The sequence below is a fragment of the Ahaetulla prasina genome, chromosome 4 (assembly GCF_028640845.1).
Source record: "Ahaetulla prasina isolate Xishuangbanna chromosome 4, ASM2864084v1, whole genome shotgun sequence".
Classification (NCBI taxonomy): domain Eukaryota; kingdom Metazoa; phylum Chordata; class Lepidosauria; order Squamata; family Colubridae; genus Ahaetulla; species Ahaetulla prasina.
In genome coordinates, this window is record NC_080542.1 from 68,663,335 (window position 1) to 68,683,292 (window position 19,958).

The 19,958-nt window shown below is 33.7% G+C and overlaps 1 protein-coding gene across 3 annotated transcripts in view; it reads right to left on the minus strand.

Annotated features, from left to right (window-relative positions):
• The window catches only part of SUGCT (succinyl-CoA:glutarate-CoA transferase), a 438,252-nt gene that overhangs the window by 36,554 nt on the left and 381,740 nt on the right, over window positions 1-19,958 (minus strand). For all 3 annotated transcript variants that reach the window (XM_058180303.1, XM_058180299.1, XM_058180298.1), the window contains one exon: window positions 19,650-19,713. In XM_058180303.1, the coding sequence (XP_058036286.1) occupies window positions 19,650-19,713 (64 nt within the window). The remainder of the gene's footprint in view (window positions 1-19,649; window positions 19,714-19,958) is intronic.

A 19,958-nucleotide genomic window follows, 5' to 3' on the forward strand; every position in this document is an offset into this window, starting at 1 on the left:
ATTTTCCACACACTTTTCACACATGTATATGCTTTATTCAAACTTAAATCTGTGTTTGTAGGAATGATGTGTTTTATTAGTGTTGTATATCAGTGATTGCATGACCTCTTTGAGAAATAACTTCATATGTATTAAAATTGTCCTTTCTGCCTCTCCTTCCTCCCAGTTTTAGGCTGAACGAATTCCTCTAAAAGTGTCACTATATCACTTCTAATGAGTTCCTAAAAATGTACTGAATTCCTTAAAATTTAAATCAGCTCTGTTAAAAGCAGACAGCACTGATGACTAAAAAAGACAAATGAAGTAATGGTAATGGTAAGAATCCAAGCAGTAAAATCGAAACAAATTTCAGCATAACATCTGAAAAAGCAGGCACAGGTTCCTCACCTGTTATATTAGCTTGATCTATGGAAACAACACCTTCCCGAATTTGTTCAAATGAACATAGTAGCCAATGATATTCCATCACTAACCATTTCCTTGACCTAATGAAGCTCAACAACCAAGCTATGTTCTGTCATCTATGTGATAACATGAACATCTGATTATACATTTTTGGGCCTGCATAATCCAATGTAGATTTTTGTATGATCACATTATTTGACAATTGTTAAATTCTCATTTATGGACTTCTTACCCATGATAGTGACAGTTAAAGTGAAATGAAGCTAGTAGATTCCAGGAATCAATGCCTCACTACATAAGACACTGAATCTAAAAAATATCCAAGTAGCACATAAACTCTCTCTTCCTGAAACTATAGTATGCGACCTATCCCTTGACACTACTCTTCGATTCTTACTATGCTACAGAGCCCCCGACTATGACATTACCCACGCAAATATGCTAACTTCAATGCTAACATGGGCTACCTCTTGCCCATACCCTCTCATCTTCCTGGGTGACCTAAATCTACCTCTCATTAACTGGACAACTAATGAATGTTCAACTGACCCAATCCATACTACACTATACAACGCTGTTACAAACCTAGGTCTTGAACAACTTGTAACTAACAATACAAGACTCAACAACTGCCTTGACCTCATCTTCTGCAACAATCCAAACTCAATTTACGGACTACAAATTAAAGAACCTTTTTCAAACAGTGACCACTGCATGATTGATTTTCGTCTCAATATACGTCCATACTTAAATCGTCATAACAACAGAACTCCCAACTACAACTTCAAGAAAGCCAATTACGACCTTATAAACAACGATCTTTCATTTCTGAACTGGCAAAATCTGTTTGCAACCTGCATAACCGCTGATGACCTCTATAGAGTCTTCCTACTTGAAATCAATAGAGTCATTAAATTATATGTACCACGAATGACTACCATGTCCAAGAAAAAACAAACTACCCATATCAATAAAAAAGCTTCAATAAAAAAAAAATCCCTCTGGAAAAGAAACAAAAAAGGCTATGTTACAAACTTCAGAAACCGCTACAGAAACATATGCAACCAAATAAAAACTGAATGCACAAATTACCACACCAAGCAAGAAGAGAACCTTCTACGCACAAATTTTAATCGTGCCTTTTATAATTTTGTCAACAATAAACTTAAAGACTCAAGATGACAGCCTATTTTAAAAATAAAAAGTTCTATAAGAATTTGATAACTGAAAAAAAACATTTGAGTAGAACATATTTGAATATATCTCAGAAGTTTGATTAAATAAATTCTGGTTTCTTAGTTATATTAAACAATTTAAACATGGTGAAAACAACTCTTCTTTCTACTACACAATCCATATAATGTGTTATTAGCATAATCCTAACCAAAATTTAAAACAAAGCAAAGAAAATGTAAGACTGAAAAATAAACTACTATTAATGAATTGAAAAGATTAGCTGGTGACATCATCATTGCCTGGGGATGCCCAGTTGCTGGTTCCTTTCATGTCTCCAGCAAGAGCTGGAGGAAGGATGGGAGCTCACCCTGCCCCATGGCAGCACATGGGTCTGAACGCAAGCTTGCTATTTGTCAAGCCAGCATCATGTGAACCGTTATGTTCGGGTTAAGATAATTCTTGATAGTGTCTAATGTAGATTTTGTATGATCACATTATTTGACAATTGTTAAATTCTCATTTATGGACTTCTTACCCATGATAGTGACAGTTAAAGTGAAATGAAGCTAGTAGATTCCAGGAATCAATGCCTCACTACATAAGACACTGAATCTAAAAATATCCAAGTAGCACATAAACTCTCTCTTCCTGAAACCATAGTATGCGACCTATCCCTTGACACTACTCTTCGATTCTTACTATGCTACAGAGCCCCCGACTATGACATTACCCACGCAAATATGCTAACCTCAATGCTAACATGGACTACCTCTTGCCCATACCCTCTCATCTTCCTTGGTGACTTAAATCTACCTCTCATTAACTGGACAACCAACGAATGTTCAACTGACCCAATCCATACTACACTATACAACGCTGTTACAAACCTAGGTCTTGAACAACTTGTAACTAACAATACAAGACTCAACAACTGCCTTGACCTCATCTTCTGCAACAATCCAAACTCAATTTACGGACTACAAATTAAAGAACCTTTTTCAAACAGTGACCACTGCATGATTGATTTTTGTCTCAATATCGTCCATACTTAAATCGTCATAACAACAGAACTCCCAACTACAACTTCAAGAAAGCCAATTACGACCTTATAAACAACGATCTTTCATTTCTGAACTGGCAAAATCTGTTTGCAACCTGCATAACCGCTGATGACCTCTATAGAGTCTTCCTACTTGAAATCAATAGAGTCATTAAATTATATGTACCACGAATGACTACCATGTCCAAGAAAACAAACTACCCATATCAATAAAAAGCTTCAATCAAAAAAATCCTCTGAAAAGAAACAAAAAAGGCTATGTTACAAATTTCAAAAACCGCTACAGAAACATATGCAACCAAATAAAAACTGAATGCACAAATTACCACACCAAGCAAGAAGAGAACCTTCTACGCACAAATTCCAATCGTGCCTTTTATAATTTTGTCAACAATAAACTTAAAGATTCAAGATCCATCCCACCACTAAAAGATTCTAACAACAAAGAATGCAATGACGAAACAGTCAAAGCAAACCTCTTCAACATTTTCTTTGGCTCAGTTTTTGTTAACTCCGATAACACATATTCAACATTCCACAAACGAACCAGCAATGACTATGATGATTTAACTCATATAGATTTCACAGAAGACAACGTTGGTAAAGCTCTTCACAACTTAAAACCTTTCCTTCACTTCACAGGGCTTAATAATGAAGATTTATGAGGATTAATGCTGTTTGGAATGCACCGTTATGGATGAAAGTTAATAAATCATGAAGTGGAAGTGTTAATAGCCCAGCAGACTGAATTTAAAACTGGTAGGTCATCTGAAACTGCTTGAATTAAGGAGTTTTAACTGCGTGGGATGACCGAACTGGCAGATACAATGAGTTTGGAATAAACTGCTGTCTTTTGCTTTCCTTATTATAATTATCGTGTTCTGTGTTAAATGCTGAGGCTAAGGAATATCAAAGACTGAATTTGCTAATGAGAAGAATTTTAATTGAAGAGATCGATCTTTTGTGCTGGACTGACTGGCTGACTGGCTGAAGAAGCTTTTATTAGGTGGATAATTTTTTTTTAATTATTTTTCTTTTGAGAGGAAATTAATAGCTTGTTTATATTACAGAAAACAAAAAAAGGACTTTGTTTTGAAGTTCAAGCTGGTTTGTTTTTTTTTTCTCTGCCGACGTGGAGAAAAAATGGCGCTGATTAAGCTGTGAGGTAATTGTGTTTCTTTGTGGAGTGAATATGACTCATAAGTTACTGATAAGCTACTAACGAGTGCAAATAAGCCGCTTCGCTTCAATTAAAGATTGTCGTCCCTTGATCTTCATCAAGACCCTCTGTAAAATTGGTTTGACTGCTGTCCTTTGATCTTCACTAAGACTTTTGAAAAATTGGAATCCCAGTTTGAGAAATTTTTGGTTTTTTTTTTCAAAATGACTCAACAACTTTCAGAAACGCAGCAAATTGCTGCAGCTTTAAATAAAATTGGGGAAAAATAGCAGCACTATCAGAGCGTATAGATAATTTGACATTTAAACTGACATCCAAGTGCAAAATTTAAAGCAAGATATGAATGATAACTTTGCTAAACAAAAGAGGAAATGACAATGATTAAAGATGAAATGGAGCAGCTGCATGTGCATGAGGCAAAAGTAGATCGGCAAATTGGCAAATTATTTTATAAAAATGAGCAGCAAGATAAGAGAATTTGTCTTTTGGAGGAAGAGATGAGGAAATATAATTTTGTTATCAGAGGAATCTCGGAAGAAAGGAAGATAAATTGAAACAGCGGGTTTTGAAATGGATTAATGATTTGGATTTACGTTCACAATAGCAGACCTGGCAAGCGTTTTTAGAATTGGATATAGAAGGCAAAATGGTTCTAACAGGAATGTGCTTGTCAGGTTCGCAAATCTTGGTGATAAGTTGGAAGTTATGGCCAAGTTAAGAGAGTTGGGAGATGCTTTGAAGTTTGAAGGGAAGACTATTCAAGTCTTCCCGGATATATCAAGAGAAGAAAGGGCATGGAGATTTTTTTTAAAACCAATTACAAAAGTTTTGAGAGATAATGGAATTAAATACAATTGAGGCCACCACAACAATTGAAATTTTTTATAAAGGAAGGATGCACAATCACCCCAGATATAGATGCATTATTATATTTACGGGAGCTTGGACTGATTGAGATGGAGGATTTAATGGAGATAAAAGATCAAATGCTTCAGATGGGTGGAACATACGTGGAAACATCAATCTCAGAAGAAGAAAAAGGGGCTATTGGAGGGCAAGACTCTAAAGGGTTAAAGAGGAAAGAAATATCACCTGTGTTGGTTGAACAGAAGAAGAGTCGTGAGGATACAGTAGGAGAAGAAGCAGATAAGAGTCTTGGAAAATATGAAGCTGAATGCGGGTCATCGCTATCTTTTTTTTTGAGTGATGAATTTAAATAGACAGCCCGAAAGAAGTGCCCCGGGCATTGGCACGTCCCCTCTCCCCCATTCTCTTTATAGAGGCGAAACCGATGAGGATGTGGGGGAAGAAGATTGTTTGTATTTTATTGTTTGTTTTGTTTTTTGTTTTTTTTCTGTTTTCTTATTGTTGTTTATATGGTAGTTTAATGTGGGGTGGTGGGGGGCACAGAAAGGAAGATGCGGGGATAGGATTAAAAAATTTATATTTTAAATGGGAGTTATAAAAATAATGTCATGGAATGTGAAGGGTACAGGGAATCAGATTAAAAGAAGAAGATTGGAGCTTAAGATTAAAAGGGATTTACCAGACATTTTATTTTTACAAGAAACCCATCAGAAATCTGAAGATTCAAATAGAATGTATATAAAAGGTATGCAAATATATGAAAAAGCATTTGGAACTTCAAAAGCTAGAGGAGTTGCAACACTGATATCAGATAGGGTGTACTTTGAAAACATAAGGTAATTTTGGATGAAGATGGAAGATATGTAATAATTGTTGGAAATCTTAATGAGGAAAAAGTGACACTTGTTAATTTATATTTACCGAATGGAAAACAAAGAGAATTTCTTGAAAAAATAACAAAAATTTTGGAGAATGAAAGTGTAGGGAAAGTAATTGTGGCTGGGGATTTTAATTTAATCAGAGATAAAATAGACAGTACTAATCCCACCCGCTGTGGAGGAGCAAATAAAATGGGGATTTTAAATATGTGGATGCTTCGAAACGGCGTGGTTGATGTGTGGAGAGAGGTTAAAGGAATTGAGAGAGTATACACTTTTTTTTCTAAGATATATAATACATATTCTAGAATTGATTATATTTTTCTTTCTAAAGATTTGTTGAATAATGTGGATAAGGTAGATGTGGAATTTTTAAAGATTCTGATCATGCAGAAGTTATGGTGGACTTAGATTTTAATTTTGAGAAAAAAGAAGCTATTGGAGATATGACGAGAAATTGTATAAAATGAAAAGGATAAAAATGGATACTTAAAAATTGGAGGAAAGTTGGAGATTAAATGATAACGGGAGGTTAAATTTGAAATTGTTTGGGATGCGATGAAAGCGGTGTTTAGAGGAGAGTATTAAATTATCAAGTAGGAAATATAAAATTATAAAATTAAAATGGAAAGAGATAAAAATAAGATTAAAGAATTGGAAAATCAATTTTGCTTACTAAAGAAAAAAATTCTTCAGGAGCTTAATATGTTAAGAAATAAAATGATAGAAGAAGATACAGAGTTAGTAAAAGAAATTTGAGATTTTAAATAGGAATTTTTGAATTTAGTAATAGAAATTCTAAATTATTGGCAAAGATGGCGAAAGATGAAACAGAGAAGACAGAAAGTGGAGTTTCGTTAGATGATAGAGGTATAAGATCATATAAAAAATTAGAGAAATGTCAAGAGGTTGGAAACATTTTTCAGGAGCTATATTATAAGAAACCAAGTAATCCGAGTAAACTGCAAAGCTATTTAGAAAAGTATGTGGTGAAAATTGATCAAACATATAAGGAATTGATGGAAGAAGATATAACACAAGATGAGATTAATGGAATAATACAAAAATTAAAATTAGGGAAAGCTCCAGGTGAGGATGGATTACCTGTTGAGTTTTATAAAGAATTTAAAGAATTAATAATACCAAGATTGCAAAAATTATTCAATGGAATATTACATGGTGGGGAAGTACCTTCATCATGGAATAGAACGGTGATATCCCTAATTCCTAAACCAGATAAAGATTTAGAAAGGATTGAGTCCTATCGGCCCATTTCTTTAATTAATCAGGATGCAAAGATATTTACTGCTATTATAAGTAATAGATTAAATAGATTTATAGATAGATATATAAGTTATAATCAAGTAGCGTTTGTGAAGGGTAGATACATGAGTGATATTGTTAGAAGAGTATTAAATATTATAGATGTAGCTGAATATAATGGTGATAAAATTGGTATAGTATCATTGGATATTTTTAAAGCTTTTGATTCTGTACAATGGGAAACAATTAAAGTAATTGTGGAGGCTTTAGGCTTTGGTAATAAGTTTATACATGTTATTTCAAAATTGTACCAAAAGAGCAGTGCAAGAGTGAAGGTGAATGGAATATTAACTGAAGAGATAAAATTAGAAGCTGGTACGAGACAAGGATGTCCCCTGTCCCCAACATTATTTTTATTGGCTATGGAAATATTGACAAAAATGATAGAAAAAGATGAAGAATTAGAAGGATATAAGGGGTATAAGATAAATTTGTATGCGGATGATACTTTAATTATTTTGAAAATGTAGAGAAAGATTTGAAAAGATATATAAGCATTTGATAGAATTTGAAGAAATGACAGGATTGAAAGTAAATTGGTCAAAGTCAGAATTATTGATGGATAGTAATGGTAATGAGTCTGAGAATATGCAAGAGCAATTTGAGATAAGGATTAAAAACACATTGGAATATTTGGGTATAGTGCTTTCACTTAAGGTTAAAGAATTGAAAAAACTTAATTATGATGTGGTGATTAACGAAATTGAGAAGAAGATAGATAAATATAAAATTTTAAAGTTGTCTTGGTTTGGTAGAATTGCAATGTGTAAGATGATGTTGCTGCCCAAGTTCAACTTTTTATTCGAGATGCTACCACTAAATCTGACAGAGAAAGATATTGAAGGATATCAGAAAAAACTGGATAAATTTTGCAATGGTGGCAAAAGACCCAGATTAGTGAAGAAAATGTGGTATCAAAATCAAAAGGAAGGTGGATTAGGAATCCCCAAATTATTTAATTATTACTGTGCGTATGGTATCCGGATAGTGGTAAAAATACTTAAAGGTGAAGATAATTATTGGAGAGATTTAGAGTTAAGGGATATAGAGAAATTTGGATCAAGGTGGTTTTTAGATAAAGCAAATTTAAAATGTGTAAGTAGAAGTTATTGGTTAAAGGGATTAAGTAAAATGTGGAACAAATTTGTTAAAATTTTAATTCCGGATATAATCTTTTTGGGGGAGACAACTGGAATTTGGCCGATTAAAAATAATATAAAACGTAATGAAGTGATTAAAGAGGAAAATATAGAAATTATTAGAGATTGGATAAAAGTTATGGAAATGAAAGGAGGAATAAAGAAATTATTGAAAAATTAGGGTTAAGTTGGTTTGAAAAATACAGATAGAAAATGGACAAAAACTAAAGGAAAATTATTCGATAAATAGATGTGAAACTGAATTTGAATATTTAGTATCTCGGATTATGAAAGATGAAATTGGGCTAAAGGGACTCGTTAGTAGGGTTTATAAGATTATAAATTCTGATGAAAAATTACAAAGAGTGATGAGGACAAATTGGGAAAAAGATCTTAATATTGAAATACCAGAATCAGATTGGAATGTGAATTGGAAGAGTAGAATTATGAGAACTTTATCTATAAGGATTAAAGAGCACAATTATAAAGTTGTTTGGAAATGGTATTTGACTCCAGTAAGATTGTCACAAATGGATAAAAAACTAGTAAAAATGTTGGAGATGTGAGATGGAATTGGGGACTTATGAACATATGTGGTATAATTGTGATAAGGTTAAAAGTTTTGGCAACAATTGGAGAAAATGATATTTGAAATGATGGGGAAAGTAATAACATTGAGAGTGGAAACTATATTATTGTTGGTAATTAAGGAAATAGAATTAACAAAATATGAAAAGAATTGATTAGAATTATGATTATAATAGGTAGAATTATAATAGCTAGATATTGGAAACTAGATGTGATTTTTAGAATAGAAGAGTGGAATTCTGAAATGTGGAAATTAGCTTTAAATGATAAAATGACATGTGATATTAAAATTAGAAGTGGTGTGTATAAAGAAGATATTTTCTGGAAGACTTGGAAACCATTTGTGGACTTTGCGCTTGGAACATTGGACGCTTCAGTACCTGTACCTCGAGAACGTGGATTTTGGCAATCATGAGGATATATCCAAAGACCCAAATCTTCCTTTTATGTATAGCACAAGGGTGTAATAATGTATTTTCTTTTTGTTTGTTTGTTGCAAAAAAAAAACAAAAAAAAAAAACAAAAAAAACTTTCCATTAATATAGCTGAACCCCTAAGTATTATCTTTGATAAAGCTTTCACTACCAGTTCTCTTCCCAAACTATGGTCACTAGCCACAGTCATCCCCATCTTCAAAAAAGGAGACCCCAGCTTAGTCGAAAACTACAGACCGATCTCCCTTTGCTGCGTCACCTGCAAAGTCATGGAATCTATCATCAACCAATCCACTACCTCACACTTAGAAATTAACAACCTACTCTCCAACAAACAATTTGGTTTCAGGAAACAGTTATCATGTAACTTACAACTTCTCCACTGCAAAAACATATGGACTTCAAATCTAGATCAAGGCAAATCAATAGATGCAATCTACATAGACTTCTGCAAAGCTTTTGACTCAGTAGTACACGATAAACTTCTCCTTAAACTAACATCCTATGGCATCTCAGGACCCCTCCACAAATGGATATCTGCTTTTCTGTCTAACAGACAACGTGGTCAAAATCGGCAATGCTTTATCAAATCCTGTTCCTGTCAAGAGTGGCGTTCCTCAAGGCAGCGTCCTTGGACCAACACTCTTTATTCTATACATTAATGATCTTTGTGACCATATCTCAAGTAATTGTGTTCTCTTTGCTGACGATGTCAAACTATTTAACACCACAGATAACACTTCTATAATTCAAAACGACCTTGACCATCTAACTGCTTGGTCTAAAAATTGGCAGCTCCAAATTTCAACCAGCAAATGCTCAGTCTTACATATAGGAAAAAGAACCCTAAAACTAAGTACATACTAGATGGACATTACCTTACAGACGACCCCATCCCGTTAAAGACCTTGGAGTTTTCATGTCAAATGATCTAAGTGCCAAAGCCCACTGCAACTACATAGCAAAAAGCTCTAAGAGTTGTAAACCTAATTTTATGTAGCTTCTTTTCCAAAACACCACACTACTAACCAGAGCATATAAAACATTTGCTAGACCAATTCTAGAATACAGCTCACCTGTTTGGAACCCTCACCACATCTCTGACATCAATACAATTGAACGTGTCCAGAAATATTTTACAAGAAGAGTTCTCCATTCCTCTGAAAACAACAAAATACCTTATCCCACTAGACTTGAAATCCTAGGCTTAGAAAACTTGGAACTCCGTCGCCGACAAGACCTAAGTTTAACTCACAGAATCATCTATTGTAATGTCCTTCCTGTCAAAGACTACTTCAACTTTAATTGCAATAATACAAGGGCAACCAATAGATTTAAACTTAATGTAAACCGCTTTAATCTAGATTGCAGAAAATATGACTTCTGCAACAGAATCATCAGTGCTTGGAATACTTTACCTGACTCTGTGGTCTCTTCCCATAATCCTAAAAGCTTTAACCAAAAACTTTCTACTATTGACCTCACCCCATTCCTAAGAGGACCATAAGGGGCGTGCATAAGCGCACAAACGTGCCTACCGTTCCTGTCCTATTGTTTTTCTTTTCTTCTTCCTATATATGTTTATATGTGTATATACTATATAATCTTTTTGTATGATGTTGTGACAAAATAAATAAAATAAAATAAAAATAAAAATAAATAAGAGTACATATTGCCAATTACATTATTGCCATCTTAGGAACTTCATTAGATTCTTGCTGAATTGTAGGAGGCATGCTAAATTGTACATCTGAATAGTCAGTAGCCTGTTTCCATCATTAAGGGATATATAGGGACCATATAACAATAAGAAGTTTCATTTCTTTATTTTCCCATCCATTTTTCTTTTGCATCATCTTTTTTATTATTATTACAAGCTTGAAGGCAGAGGTCGATAATGCACAAAGTTTCAACACTATCGCCCTATTATTTTTTTAAACGTGGACCCATTTCAATTAACAAATAAAAGGAGTTAATAAAAAAAATAAAATAAAAACCACGTTGGTAATTTTATTTAATATGTGTAGAGTTCATATTAGTATTTCAGCAAGGATTTCCTCCTATTTTTTCAAGCACTCTGTATAATACAGGGTTGGATTTAACATCAATTATTATGAATTGATTCTGTGGAGAGAATGTACTAGCTGAAGAGTATTTTGGCATTTTATGTAAATACTAGTTTTTTAGACAATGGAACATATCCGCCTGGAGGAACACAAAAATCATTGGCAACACTACCACCCGTCACGCTCATGACTGGCAGTCCACAAGCAATTCTATCAACAGAAACACTGACCTACAACCAGCCTATGAACCCCTCAGAATCCAAATCAGCTGCATAGCCAACCAGAGACAGTACCGACCCATATAACCCCCCCCCCATCAGCAGTTCAATGACTCTGACCTGATGTAACCTCCTTATCACAAGACCCTTCACAAGATTCACTGATGACTCACACCTGACCCATTATAAGACCCTCATTTGACACATCAACATCTGAAGCTCTTATAAACAGAAGAACACTGACATCCCCTAAACTCCCCTGAAAATGTTACCTAGCCTGGTAACGAAACATTCAGAAACAAACTCACAAGCTCAGGGGTTGAACCTTCACCATCAATACAACATATTCTAGAAAATGAACACTGAACCAACACTAAATAAAAGTGGCATTAACTTAGAAAACTGGAAGACAATCTAATGAAATAACTGGGAATACATCAGCAGAATAGGTAGGGAAAAATGCATAGACAAAAAGAACCAATCCTAAAGGAAGACTAAAGATGAAAGCATGGTTAATAATAGTGCAGAAGTGGGAAGCAATATGATTTGGGAGCTATAGTGAGCTGCCTCAGAATTCTGATGAGTCATTACAGAGGGGTGTCCGTGATGCAAGGGAATATCTGACGTATATCTGAGAGAAGGAACCACTGTATCTAGAAATCTGTATATATAATTCTTAGGATGAAAATAAATGGAGAATAAACAATGGTTTTGTTTTTCTTTAAAAATGTTTTGGAAGAGACCAAATATTACATATATTTCTTGTATTTCAGGAGGGGAATGGCAGATCTCAAATTATTCTTCTCTATCCCAACTGCAATATGTTTAGCAATAACTAAGCAGTTCTTTATCTCTGTTTCTTTCATTCATTTGTTCAATTTATATAGTCACACATCTCACACTTTAGCAATAATGTTATTTATTTATATTTCATATTTCTTAATCATTCATCTCTCTCAGAGAGGGGCTCTTTATTTATCCAAGTTATTAAGGACTGTCTATGTGTCATAATTAATTCCAACATATATATTTCTTATTTGAGAAAAAAGGAAGCATGAATATTGGGCTTCAAGAGTGATAAGGATAGTTCACATCACAAAGTGACAGCAACAGTAGTGGATTCCCCTTATCTCTGCTTTTTCTTCTCACAAATATTTTTATTATTATTCCAACTGGCATGAAAGTTTATTCCTTTCTGAGCACTAGAAAAAGTTGTAGGAAATTGCTTCCTATTATCCTTGTCTTTCAGCATTCCTTTTGAATCTCATCAATCATAACCAGAAGTCTTTGATGAAAAGTCCCAATTACAAACAGAAGTTATTACTCTTAAGTAAAGTACACCAAGGATATTTCTGAAGTTGTTTTGTTTGTATGATTTCTAATTCCTTGGAGATTTCTCTCTTTTATTTATTCATTATTTATTTAGTTTACGTACATATGCTGTATTCTACCTTTTAAGGAAATAATGCTCCCAAAGCAATATAATAGAGAACATTATAAAAAACAATTCATTGAATAAATATCAATGAACTTCTAGAGTTCCTCCTATGTGTTGGTAATAATCCATGATGGCAAAAATGAGTAGAAGAAAACAACACCTTGCCTATTTGCTTGCTTTTTTTTTCAGGGATCCTTCCTATAAAACAAATTGCAATAGACAACATTTCTATTGTAGCCATGCTTCACCATGTTATAGCTCTGAACACCAATCAATATTTCAAAATATAATGTACCTTGATGAACGTATATTTTCTTTTATGTACACTGAGAGCATATGCACCAAGACAAATTCCTTGTGTGTCCAATCACACTTGGCCAATAAAAATTCTATTCTAAAAAAAGGATTGTTAGGCAGAAAATGTGAGCAAATGAGGCTTATTGAAAACACAGAAATTTGGCACTCTAGTTTGGCTTGATTCCAAACATACCTTGTTACTCTGGTAAGTTACTCTTTTTAAAAATATAAACTGGTCCCTGGAGTCCTCCTCCTATCTATTCATATTACAAAAAACAGTAAATCTTCAGTTTTCCTAATGGTAGAACAACAAATTAATTTCAGACAGACAAAATAATCCCTTGCCTGAAAAAAAAAATCCCATCATATACCTTCTTTTGGCTAATTGAACACTTTCTTTAATGAAGTGAGTCTTGATCCAACTGATATTAATAATGAAAAGTATTTCCAGATTTAATAGATTTATGGTCATGAGTTTCACCTAAGAATTATGGATAGCACAACATGAAATATAACAACCACTCGTGATACACACATATACCTCACATGGCTTTGCTTATATGGTATCTATGCTTATCCATCCATTCTTTCTACTTTCCTTGTCCCATTCTCCAATTAAAACCTTTGACTTTCTTCAATATAGGAAGGCTTTTGTAAAAGCACATATCATATATAAATTTTCAGAAAATAAAATGGTTTATTTTAAATATATTGTACTCTCATAGATTATACATTTTAGAATAGAATAGAATAGAATAGAATAGAATAGAATAGAATAGAATAGAATAGAATAGAATAGAATAGAATAGAATAGAATAGAATAGAATAGAATTTATTATTGACCAAGTGTGACTGGACACAGAAGGAATTTGTCTTGGTGCAGATGCTCTCGGAGTACATAAAAAAAAAAGATATGTTCATCAAGAATCATAAGGTACAATACTTAATGATAGTCATAGGGTACAAATAGCAATCAGGAAACAATATCAATATAAATCGTAAAGATACAAGCAACAAAGTTACAGTCATACAGTCGTAAGTGGAAGGAGATGGGTGATGGGAACGATGAGAAGATTAACAGTAATACAGACTTAGTAAATTGTTTGACAGTGTTGAGGGATTTATTTGTTTAGAAGAATGATGGCATTCGGGGAAAAAACTTCTTGTGTCTTAGTTGTGTGCAGTGCTGAATAGCGTCATTTTAAGGGAAGGAGTTGAAACAGTTTATGTCCAGGATGTGAGGGGTCTGTAAATATTTTCACAGCCCTCTTTTTGACTTGTGCAGTATACAGGTCCTCAATGGAAGGCAGGTTAGCAATTTTTTTTTTCTGCAATTCTGATTATCCTCTGAAGCCTGTGTCTGCCTTGTTGGGTTGCAGAACCAAACCAGACAGTTATAGAGGTGGAGATGACAGACCCAATAATTCCTCTGTAGAACTGGATAAGCAGCTCCTTGGGCAGTTTGAGCTTTCTGAGTTGGCGCAGAAAAAACATTCTTTGTTGTGCTTTTTTGATGACATTTTTGATGTTGGGTGTCCATTTTAGGTCGTGAGATATGATAGAACCTAGAAACTTAAAGGTCTCTACTATTGATACTGTGTTGTCTAGTATTGTAAGAGGTGGTAGTATGGGAGGGTTTCTCCTAAAGTCCACCACCATTTCTAGACTTTTGAATGTATTCAGTTCCAAATTGTTCCGGTTGCACCACAAAGCTAGTCATTCAACCTCCTGTCTGTATGCGGATTCATCATTGTCTTGAATGAGACTGATCACTGTTGTGTCATCTGTGAACTTCAGTAGTTTATCAGATGGATCATTAGAGATGCAGTCATTGGTATACAGAGAGAAGTGGGGAGAGCACAAAGCCTTGGGGGCCCCCTGTGCTAATTATACAGGTATCTGATGTGATTCTTCTTAGCTTCACCTGCTGCTTCCTGTTTGTTAGGAAGCTTATGATCCACTTATAAGTGTGTTCAGGTACCTGATTTTTTAATTTTAAATTTTAATAAAATTTAATAAAACTTAAACTTGCTAAAGTTTGGATACAAGTGGACATCACCTGTATCAAAAATTCCACTGGTTGCCAGATCTTTCCACCTCTGTTGACAGCAATAAATAAAAGGGAATATTTTTTATCTTTTTCTTTTCTTTGCTGTTAACATTGTCTCTTAAGGGCTGCGGTGTGGCTCAGGCTGTAAGAAGCCTGTTATTAAACACAGCTGCCTGCAATTACTGCAGGTTCTAGTCCCACCAGGCCCAAGGTTGACTCAGCCTTCCATCCTTTATAAGGTAGGTAAAATGAGGACCCAGATTGTTGGGGGGGCAATAAGTTGACTTTATATATAAATATACAAATAGAATGAGACTATTGCCTTACACAATGCAAGCTGCCCTGAGTCTTCGGAGAAAGGCGGGATATAAATGTAAATAAATAAATAAATAAATAAAGGAATATCTTCTTTCACAAAGATAGACTGCAAGTTGTATAAAACCTGAAAACTTCATGTACTTTTTCTTTTGCCATCTGCAAGTTATTTCTGTCTTATTTTTGTCAAAAAGAATTGAACTTTATGTTTTAGTCTGTTTCTCATTTTTATGTAATTAAAATGGCAATTGTAAAAAGTGGCAATAAAAGATTGCACAGAAATGACCCTATGCTCATTTTATCAGAAACAATTTTCTAATAATATATTGGGATTATTTTCTTAGAGAACTGTGGATAGAACTGTAGTATCCAGTTTACACGCTGTTCTGCATGTGACTCCATTGTAATGGTTGTAATTCAAGTCACCATGTTACTGAACATAATCTTATAACCATTTTTAAATATTTGCTTAAGTGTTACACGAATCATAAGATCATAAGTGTGAACCCGTTTCCCCAGTGTTTTCACTTGCAAACTGGAAACTGGCAAAGCTGGTATGGTCACAGCATGTTGCAAATAGTCATAAATGTGAGCTGGTTGTCAAGAGGCCTAAAATTATTCATATGATTGGAGGTTGGGCAGTACAATATTTTACAACTCTTTTCAAGGTTGTCAGAACTCCAAATGGTTGTTAAACAAATAGATGTAAGTTGAGAATTACTTGTAATAGAAGCTTAGATGGAATGTATAGATCAGAAAAGATACTACCAAGAGGATCCTTGAATAGTTAATAAGCCAGGTCTGAGAAGCTATTCCAATCCAGAAGTCTTTCTTTAAAAACTGAAATCTTTTCCAAACAAAGAAAGCAAAAAGGAACTTTGGCATAAAAAAATATAGGAACCCAATAAAAGATTTTTTAAAAAAGACTGCAAGGTTGACAAAAATAAATAGGCCCTGAGACTGCAAATATAGTTCAATGTAAGGAAATGCAAAGTGACACATGTTGTTCTAAGAACCCAAATGTTGCTTGGATATTAATAGGATCAAAGCTAAAAGCTCTGGGGAAGAGTTAAACAAAAATGTCAATATAATGTGCTATAAAAGGGGAAAATCTGTGCTTGGAATCATCTGGAATTAAAAATAAAACGGCCAGTCTTAATGGTTTTATATATAATTCTTGTAATACTGCATACATTTCTAATGACCACACATAAAAAAACTGAAAAACTGAAAGGAGTCAAAACGAGAATGACAGGATTTGAAGTGTTCCTCTACAAAGAGCAACTATAAAATCTGGGCTTTTTTGCTTAAAGTGAGGATGAGTAAGAAAAGATATATGAGAATGTAAAATTCCACAGCCTGTACAATTTTCTCCCATTCCTACAATGTTAAAATTTTCTATTGTAGAGATGTTCAGAATCAATTAAAAAACCCTTCCTTACACATACTGTTCTAATCAGATCTGATGACAACCACCAATTTAGATTGATTTTAAAAGGAAACTGGGCAAATTCAAGCAGGATTAGATGTCAGAACCTACTTGTCCTGCTGGTTATATATCCACTTCCTAAATTATAGCCAGAATGCCTTAAATATTTGCTGCTATAGAAAGGGGTAAGGGGGAGAGTGGAAAATTTATGCTAGCCAAAGAACAAAAGGAAAAAAAACTACAGTAAAACATAAGATAACCATTGTAAATTACAGTTCATAGACAGCTGGGTTTATACATAGTGTAACAAACCAAGCAACACTTAAGGATACTGAATTGTCCTTGTGGTCTAATAAATAATCAAAGTTAAATAAGCCAGAATACCCCAGGAATATAGAAATGAAATGGGACTAAGACTAACTGCACTAAGAGTCTCTCTAAAATTGGCAGTATAACAAAACTGTAATTTCTATTATATCTGCCTTTCAGGGACATTGTTTACCAATTTTCCTATATTTCCTCTCCAATATTGCTGTGGGGAGAATGTTAAAACCAGTTGTTGTATTTCAAAAGAAGGTGGTAAGTTGCTAAAATTGTTTATATTTGTTGTGATAAATGATGAAGTTATTTCTTTAAATACTTTTCTTTACTACATTCTTTTCTATCTTCCTATTTTTTCCTTTTCTTCACTTTCTATTTTTTATTTCTTTTCTTTTTGTTTGTATTATTGTTTGTATTATTGTATTTCTTTTTGCTTGTATTACATTTTTTAAAAATGTAATATTTTAATAATATTACTATATTACTATAATAATATTACTATAAAAATAAAACAAAATTTGGAAACTGTTATTAATAAATTCACCATGGGAGCAAGTTACATAATCCAATTAGCCTTCTATAGACAGAACTCTGTTTTAAAGTTGGTCCATTCTAACCCCAGTGACAAGAGATCATCTGATTGGCACCATGAAATACAGAATGCATTGTTCAATTGGTTTATGGGGTTGATCCAGCAGGGCTCTTTTTGTGCTCCACAGAATCAGTGGGGTTTTTTTCTGAAGTAATTAAAGCTATCATTGTCTTCAAATGCAGCCAGTTATAACATGATGCATTCATCTAACTTCGATATTAGAAAATTACAAACATATTTCTGATTAATCGGATTCTATTTAAAGAACAAGGATAGTACATCACCTCCCTTAAAAGATTTAAAACAGAACTTCTGACTGTTAATATATCTTCCTGGGAAGAACCTATTCCTCTTAGCAGTAGTTAACCCAGCGCTGTCTTCTTTTTTTTCTTTTTCCTTCCTGCTTTCCTCTCCTTTCTGTGCTTATGTTAGTAATGCAACTTGATTATCGAACTAAATCTAGAAGAAGGTAAAACATTTTAAGAGTTCACTTTTTCTTTACTTCTGGTCTGCATTACACATTATTTTTCTGTATTTTAAGTCATCTTACACAGATACAATATATAAACAAAATTACTATTTTTAAGAGATTTCCCTTCTTCCTATGGAAGGGGGAAATAGTGTCCTTCTGATTCAGCCATATTTTAACATTTCATACAAACACACAAGGTCACAATTTATGTAAGCCTCAAGGTAAACCTAAAACAAACACAGATGTCAATATATATATAGCTTCCCCCCTCCCCGATTAGTTCAACTGACTCCAGGATAAGCAATTAACTTCAAAGAAACTACTGTAGGATACATGATTTGAGGACTGCCATTCATAGATGGTATAACAGAAACATTTGTAAAAGAAAAGAAAAGAAAAGAAAAATAAATGTTTCATCAAACCTATGCTTATGAATGTTTTTTTCAAGTAAAGAGTATTTTTTCCTTATTTATTGGAACGTTCCATAAGGCAAGAGGTAGGATTTGAAGATCTCTTACCTCATGTTCCCATAAATCAGAGACAGGAAATAGAGAATGTCACACACTCATATTAAAAAAAGGCTATAGAAATCATACAACTACACGTTTTTTTTAATTTTGTCACAACAGTATACACAAGCATCAACATAAAATAACTACATATCATATAAGCATATATATGAGCAAAAGTATGCAATAACTATATTAATTTGATACAATGAAAGGAAACAATAGGACAGGAATGGTAGGCACTTTTGTGCTCTTATGCACGCCCCTTAAAGTCCTCTTAGGAATGGGGTGAGGTCAATAGTAGACAGTTTTTGGTTAAAGCTTTTGCGATTTTGGGGGAGCATTCATCCTAGTCTATCATGGTATTTTTCTGGCTAGGTCAAGCAATTGGGACTAGAAGACACTGTGTTGCAGTTGTTCTTTTTCCTTCATGGCTTTTTTATGGGCTGTCATCAGATTGAACACTTTCCCCTATGTTAGCCAGCAAAAATACATTGGCATGATTAACTGCTTTTAAAGTGAACTATGTTGAAGATGGGAAACTGATTTTTTGTAGAATATGGGATTAATCCAATTTTAAGTGCCACTCAGTATTGTCTGCACTGTGTCTGCAGATGTCTCTGAAACCTGAATGCTGGATATATCTTTAGCTTTGGAAATTACAGAAATAAACTGGACTCATGCAACATGCTTAATCATATATGATAAAGACCTAGCAGTTCCATTTGCTCATTATGCTAATTTAATCTTGATGAATCTAGTGTATCACTAATTAGTTTATTGATTCATGGTTTAATATATTGTACAAAGGCAGCCACAGAATCTCATTGAAGCCCATGCAAAATGCTTTATTTTGATGAGTGTAATATCAATCTTAAGAAAATATGCCAACCTGGAACGGTAATCTTCCCTACTGTTGGATGCTCCATCTCCATCATAAGTTTATTATGCAGAACCTAAAACATAATAATAAATAAGAACAGTGTGATGAGGATGATTTTAAAAACATTTTAAAGTCAATAATATAGAAAACCATTATTACAAATATGGCTAATGACTGTGTGGGCACTGCAGTACTTGGAACTTTGGGCAAGGGTCATAAGTTCATTTGTTCAAATGAACAAATGGTCATAAGTTGAGGACTACCCATAAAGGATTCTGGAAGGAAATTTCTCAATTAGTTATTTCAAGAATTTTTACC